This window comes from Chelonia mydas, chromosome 10 (assembly GCF_015237465.2).
Source record: "Chelonia mydas isolate rCheMyd1 chromosome 10, rCheMyd1.pri.v2, whole genome shotgun sequence".
Lineage (NCBI taxonomy): Eukaryota > Metazoa > Chordata > Testudines > Cheloniidae > Chelonia > Chelonia mydas.
The window spans coordinates 12,925,001-12,932,500 of record NC_051250.2 but is presented as its reverse complement, the minus strand read 5'-3'; the positions used below and the strand labels follow the sequence as shown (position 1 = coordinate 12,932,500).

Here is a 7,500-nt window from a genome sequence, read left to right as displayed (position 1 = left end):
TTGAGCTGCTGCAAGTCTGTTTGGCTGCAGGAATCGCTCTCGGAATTGAAGGGGGTGCCTTTAAAGCAGCAGCCATTGACAAGGAAGCAATTATTAAATTTTGATGTTCAAAATAAAAAAAAAAGGAAGAAGAAAACGACTTCTATAATTTGTGTTTTAGATGGAGAGCAATATAAAGAGATATCAAGGCCGCGCCGCATCAAAAGCTTCCCTCCCACCCCCATGAAAGCCTCCTCTCAAACACTTTAAGAGAGATTTTTAGAAGCTCGACAAGGATCCTAGGAACATTAAAACAGAAGTCGATTTTAAATGTGCACATTGAAATGCACAGAGCCGGTTGCTACGTGGACTTGCACTTGAGGTCAAGTGACGGACGGATTGTATGCTTCTCCATAATAATATTAATTAAACAATTTGCATGCTAATAAGGTAACAATTATCAGGGCTTCTGTTGAAAGATTCAGGTTATTACAACACGCCAATCTGGAGGCCAGGGGTCAGGGAGTGAGAGGCGAGAGAAATTTCAACTCAAATTAACATTCTGTCAGCTCCAGAAAATGGGATAAATAAAGTCGAATTAATTCATTATAATAAAGAGAGAGAGAGAGAGAAGTCTCCTCTCTTATTCTTTGCTGGATTGATTACCATTCTGTATTCAGAAACACGTTCCCCTTGCATTCCTCTTCTGAAATCCGACAGAAAATGAGGCATTTATGGCTACAGGCAAAATTTGGTCCAGTGGACACAGTTTACATTTAGTATTTATAGAGAAAGAAATTAAATTATGGTGAAAAGTGAAGCCCTTGGCCCTTGACCCCAGAATTAATACCAACCCCATCATTTTCTTATTACTGTTGGAGCTGTGCAGCCCAAATTCAAACTCCCTTCTAGCTTTAAACCGAGGCAGGGAGACCATAATTAAACTAATCTATATTGCAGGGGCGGGGGGTACAGCAGGATATTGTGTGATATTCAATTAGGTGAATAAATACCGTTCCGGACAGACAACGCAGAGACTTCACTTTCTTTTTTATTTCAATTGTAGTTTCTCTCTCCCTCGCTCACGCACACAAATAAACCCTGTGTAATGTATCATTTTGACTGGGTATTTTATAACTGGAAAATCTATTTGTATGTTTCCCAGAGATAGTGTTGCCTCTCTCTCTCTCCACCCCCCCCACCCCCCCAGCGACTTGAAGGATTTAATTCTGCATGAACCTCCCAGAAAGGTTTAAGGGTTTCCCTTTATCTTCAGACTAGCTGTTGAGTTTTTAGTTTTGTATTCCCCCCCCCCCCCACGCCCCACCACACCACCTTTTCCGTCTGTGGGGTTTCGCTGCGGGAATGTAAAGGAATATAAATAATCACTTAAAGAGGAAACAAAATTCGGTTTAAGCCCTTCAGCTAACGGAGATAAATATTCTAGAAACCCGGAGTCAAACAAGTTCCAGTTTCTATTACACAACATTGCAGTTAAGATAGAAAATAAGAGTCTGTCTGGGAAGGCTCTTTCTCTTTCCGCCTCCATCCGTTCTAGTTATCCCTCGTGTTTGTTTGGGAATCATAACTTCCATTATTTATGGCGGAGAAATCGAATAAAGGCATCCCAGGCCGACCACGCTGCGTCCCTTTGACTGCAGTAGGAGGGCGGATTTGGGATGAGTGGCTGAATATATATTGTATCTCCTTCCCCACACCCTTTCTTTTACTGCTTTTCTATTCTTCTCTAAGCGTGTCCTTTAATTATATTTCTATGATGTTGAATCCCTAATGAAAGTACCGGGGGGGGGGGATAAGATCCACTCCAAAGTGTATGTTTTTTTTTTTCTGCTGCTTCTCTCCTGCAAGCCATCCCATTCTTGCAGTTTGTTTAAGAATATTTTCTTTAATTATTTAACTTTTGGAGTTTATCAATATTTTATATTGGTGAAACTTCTGTGGGAATATAATTTAATTAGAACAAATTGGGCTTCAGCTTCGAGGCTATTAATCATTGGCAGAGTAAGTGTGTGTGTATATGGGTTTTTTCCCCCCTTCTTCAAGTGTGTGTGGGGGTGTAGTAGTAGGTTTTTAAACTTTATTTTTTGGCCTCCCTTTGCGAAATAGGCTGCTTTTAATTAGCCCCCCTCTGGCTTTGTTCATAATTTAATATTTCTTGAGTTCCTGGATCAATAGGAGATTGCATTCATTATTATTTTGATGGATATGATCAGCTCACACTTTAATTTCTGTAAAGGGTTCTTCCTTTTTTTATTTTTATTTATTTCTCTCCCCTTCCCTCTTCTGCCCCCCCCCCCCCTTATAGAGCCGGAGAGGAGATGAAAAGGCTTGTAGTTTTAAATTCAATGTGACAGCTCTGGAAAGAGAGGATGATGAATTTCCTATTATTGGATCAGTCTATTTGCCGCTCAATGTCTCCCTGTAATTGGAGCAACATCACTTTAAAGGTTCAGAGAGTAGAGCAGTTCTGGTGAAAAATCCCCACAACACGCCGGTGAATGTTTTAAAGGGAAATCTATTAGTGATTTGGAGAGGGGAGGGGAAGAGGGTGGGTATGGGGGGGGGGGCTGAGAGAGGGTGTGTGTAACTCTGGCTGTCTAGTATTTAACTGGGTATCAATCAGATCCATAAGTTCTCCATCTCCTCGGCACCCCCACCCCTGGCTGGCCGGCCCATGCCGCCCTCCTCCCCTCCCCAGGCTGGAGTTCTTATCAAAGCCCCCCTTGTCTTGTTGTGACAGCTCTGATATTGTTTATTGAGGCTGGATGTCAGGTATAATTAGCAATCGATATGGAAAACGCTTGCTCCCCACACTGGCACGTCTCTGACGTCAGGACCGATTAACGTTTCTTATTGGTCCCAAATTCCCCCAGCCTGAGCTAATTATTGGGAGCTTGATGTTGATAAAGTTAAAGCGCCCGGGCGCCCTCCAGCATGAGCCCCTTCCCGCGCCGCCGCCGCCGCCTGCTCCCGCCGCCCCGCGCCGCGCCGCGCTAGAGCCGCCCCCATGATGGACAGCCGCCTCCTGGAGCATCCCCATGCCCAGTTCGGAGGCATGGTGGGCTTCCCTTACCCGCTCGGCCACCACCATGTCTACGAGCTGGCCGGGCACCAGCTGCAGTCGGCGGCCGTGCCCTTCTCCATAGATGGATTACTGAACGGCTCCTGCGCCGCCTCGGTGGTGAACCCCGCGCCGCTCCTCCCCGCGGGCTGCGGGGTGAATGGGGACAGCCAGCCCTTCAAGCTCTCAGGTAAGCGGCCCCCCTCTGCTCCTGGATACGCCGCACTCTTTCCCCCCCCCCCCCAGCGGCGCCCCCCCACTCCAGATCTGAGAACAGGGGGGCTGCTTTTCCAGGTGGGTACGTGGGTCAGAGCTTCTCCCCGTGGGTCGCTACCAGGGGATCCGGACCCAGACCAAACACGGGGGGTGGAAAGGATCCCCACCAATCGTTTTTTTTCCCCCAAGAGATATTTAACCCCCCCCCCCCCCAAAAAAAAAAAACAAAACAAAAAACCAGCCCTCGGTGGCTCCCAGCCCGCTGTGAACCCTCTTGTGCGCTCGGAACAATAGCCGGCCCCTGCGATCCTGTGTGTGTGTGGGGGGGTCCTTTCAGAAGTTGGTGTGTGTGGGTGCATGGCGCGGGAGGGGATGGCCATTTTACAAGCGGGCTAGGAGGGTACCGCTGGGGGTAGGGGAAGAGAGATTGATGACTAGACCCTGATCCAACGAAGGACACGAGCAAGTGCGAAGTTTACCTCCCTTGGCAAATCTATTGTTTAGTTTTAAGGTACCTCATTGATGCTTGACCCTCTTATTGTCAATGCTCCTTCTTCGTGGCATACCCCTCGCTGCATCCTTACTCCGGAAGGAGACTATATTGTTTACACACAACGGTCGAAGCAGTGCCGTCGGGGTCGTTAAAATCGAATCAGTGACCGTAAAGACTTGGGCAGGATCCCATTTTTGCGACCATAGCCGACCCCAGCCATGACTCTTCCAAGTGGGGCTTTGCCAGCAAGCTGGTGGCCTGCGAGCTTTTAACACGCGATTCCCAAGTAGGGACAGGGGACCCGGCAGGACATGGGCCTGGTTCAGGCTTTGATAGGAACCTAGCCGGGCCTTTCCCTGGAGCCTGTATGCCTTGGATAGAAAAGGGGACCATTGCCCTTGGCTGCTTTACGAAGCCAAACATGGACAGCAGCCCTACATTTAGTTTAAAGCTGATCGCTGGACCAAACTTAATTTTAAAACTTGCACCACTCCTGCACCTGTTCTCCGACGCTGCCCTATTTCTAGAATAAACATCCTGTAAAGTCGGCTTTTGCGGGAGAGGAAGAGGAAACAATTCCCCCCATCTTTGATATGGGTGTGTAATGTACAGACTCCCACGCCTTCTAAACGCTACCAAGTGCAAAGGTTAAAAGGCTGGTTGTAAATTGCGGGGGGAGAAATGGCCTGTTTTTCTGGTTAGTTTATTGTGTTTCTGCCTTTTCAGACTCTGGTGACCCGGACAAGGAAAGTCCTGGGTGTAAAAGAAGACGAACCCGCACGAATTTTACTGGCTGGCAACTGGAAGAGCTAGAAAAAGCCTTTAATGAAAGTCATTACCCGGACGTGTTTATGAGAGAGGCGCTGGCTCTGAGGCTGGACCTGGTGGAGTCTAGAGTGCAGGTAAAACCCCCCTTTTTTTTCTTCTTAAGGCCAAGTGCACTGGTCACATCTTCTGCTGTTCTCCATCCCGGCCTCCCCATTCCCACACCAAATGACTGGTTGTGTTCATTAAACAATTTCTTGTGAACATCTAGTATTTCCCCCTTTTTCTCCTTGGGTCCTGGAACCGGGACACCCCAGTCCTGATTTAGCGATGTGCTAACTGCTTTGTGGGTTATGTGTTTTTTTTTGTTTGTTTTGTTTGTTTGTTTTGTTTTTTTTACCTGAACTGAGCATACACGTTTGCTCTCAATTTATGCAGGCAGTTGGGGAAATCTTTCTTGGAGTAAAGTGTTTTTGTGATTTAATTCCCCCACCCCTTTAAACTTTGCCTACAGATAGGCCCTAAAGAGTGTAATTCAAGTCGAGAGTTCATAAACCCTTTTCACTGTAAACATTTTTCTTAAATGAGCCAAGAGTGAAAAATTAGCATGCAAATATGAGCCTTAAACATGGTACATTGGAGAATGTAAATAAAGCTTTTAGGCAGCTCGAGGGTGTAGATAAAAGAATCCTGTAAAACTTCATTTAGACAAGCCAGTTATCCCCCACTCTTTCAAAACTATTCGCTTAAACTGATCTTTAAAATAACAGTAATAAAACCCATCCTCGAGACAAAGAATTCAGGGCTTATCTGTGAGCTGGCTATTAAATATTCAGTTATTAATATGTTTGCTCGTAGCTTTGAACTGATAAGGATGGATAACCTATAAACTTGCACATTTTAAAAATACTTTATTCTGCATGCATTTTAAATGTCCTGAATCAGTACTTCCGTCTCTGTAAATCACTACAGTGTTGTGTTTGATACAAATCCGAAGTGCTCTGCTCTCCTTAGAGTGTGTGTGTGTGTGTGTGTGTGTGTGTGTGTGTGTGTGTGTTTAAATCGATCATGTACTCTTAAGAACTGTGGCGTTTACCACAAGAAGGAGCTAATAACATTACTGGATATTATTAATCCATTAGCATTGTTTAAAGGTGTATTTACAAAATGCTTTTTCCTCCCCCTCATGACCTCTTCTGGTTTGAAATCCTTTTATCCAATTTGTTCTGAGATTGTTGAGTGAAGTCGAGACCCTCCATTTCCCTTTAATACGATAATGAGTAATTCTCAGGGACAAGGCCTCCTGGAACTGGCACAAAGAGAGGCATTATTATATCTATACTATACCAGCGAAGAAGCGCCGTCTGACGCTGGCAGACTTGAAACAAACACCTCTCTGCATCATTCTTCAAGAGCCACTGTTTGCTTATTTGTTTTGTTTTATTTTTTAATTTGTAGCATTCCAACAAGAATAGACCCCGAACCATTACACTTTATTCCAATCTCTTCTAAAAACAGGACATGGCCTTGTCTTTACTCCTGTTTTCTGATTACGACAATCGAAAATAAAGGAGTGGCGGAGGGGGGGACCGAGGACAAAGGAATAAAAAAACAGAACTGGGGGCAGACACACAACCAGCTCCAATTCTACTCCTGGCGTGAGGGTGAAATATACATATGTGCTTGATTTTTAAAATTGATGATGGTAGCTGGTTTTCCTTTAGATCTATCAAATGTACCGCCCCCTTCCCTATATCTCGCTGGGATTATAATTTAGTTGGGTTTGTCAACATTTCTTGTTTTCCATGCAGTAAATAACCCTGTCTCAATCAAACAAAACCCTGGTTTGTTTTGATTTATAATTTGATCCTACTTCTCCTTTCGGTGAATTTTATAGTATTTTAGGCGGCTTATTTTTACCCACTATAATGTTCTTTGTCTCTCTGGTCACGAGGAGAAATACCTGTGCAATTAATTCAAAAGAGTTTTGATCAGCAAACTCAGTAACTGGAAATCCAAGCGAATTCCATGCGTGACAGTGGAGGCGCAAAACTCTTAACAAGGACACGCGTAAAAAACAAAAACAAAACAGGAGTCATATGAAGTTATGGATTTTTTTTTCTCAGTGACTTTATGTCGCGATGGGGTTTTTAAATCCAAAGATATTTATCCCCCTCCGTTCCGGTGGCCGGAGCACAGGCTTCAGCCTAGGAAGGCGTTCCAAAGTAAACCAGACTCGATCTTGACTCCGAGAGAGAGAGAATCGAAACGTTACACGGGTTTGTTTGTTTGTTTGTTTTTTCTTAAAACTTTCGGCCGATTTTTTTTATAATATTTTATTTTGGGGGAAGAGCCAAGCTGCGCGTGGCTGTGTGTACGCTGCAGGGAGAGGCGGACCTGGGGAGCACTAATTGTTTTGCATTCACTTTCTCTGGTGCATTAATTCGGATTTCTCCCCCAACTTCAATTCCCCCCCGCCCCCGCAAGCCATCAGCCCGGTTTTAAGAAGGTTTTTAATTTGCAGCCTGTGCGATTTCTGCTCTGCTTTACGGAGATCTCTGTCGGGTGTAAAGAAGCACTTTCCTCTCTCTCTTTCTCCCAGCAGCGGTTCCGGGCCTGACACCACCTCGCCTTGTAGAGGGGGGAGGCCCTGGCGCCTCCACCCCACCCCGCGCGCTGAATGTTAATTGCTTCTCATTGTTCGGTGTGTAGGTTTGGTTCCAAAATCGCCGGGCCAAATGGAGAAAGAAAGAGAACACCAAGAAGGGCCCGGGCCGGCCGGCCCACAACTCCCACCCCACCACGTGCAGCGGGGAGCCCATGGACCCCGAGGAGATCGCCCGCAAGGAGCTGGAGAAGATGGAGAAGAAGAAGCGCAAACACGAGAAGAAGCTGCTCAAGAGCCAGACCCGCCACCTGCACTCGCCCAGCAGCCTCTCCATGCCCAGCTCCGACAGCGACAGCG

At 45.9% G+C, this 7,500-nt stretch overlaps 1 protein-coding gene across 3 annotated transcripts in view; it reads left to right on the top strand.

The window, feature by feature from the left end:
- UNCX (UNC homeobox) overlaps window positions 1-7,500 on the top strand; it is a 14,410-nt gene that overhangs the window by 5,723 nt on the left and 1,187 nt on the right. For all 3 annotated transcript variants that reach the window (XM_043524278.1, XM_043524279.1, XM_037910933.2), the window contains exons 2-5: window positions 2,306-2,494; window positions 2,874-3,251; window positions 4,497-4,672; window positions 7,248-7,500. The exon at window positions 7,248-7,500 is cut by the window's right edge and continues 1,187 nt beyond it. In XM_043524278.1, coding sequence (XP_043380213.1) covers window positions 3,008-3,251; window positions 4,497-4,672; window positions 7,248-7,500 — 673 coding nt within the window. In that variant the 5' untranslated portion in view covers window positions 2,306-2,494; window positions 2,874-3,007. The remainder of the gene's footprint in view (window positions 1-2,305; window positions 2,495-2,873; window positions 3,252-4,496; window positions 4,673-7,247) is intronic.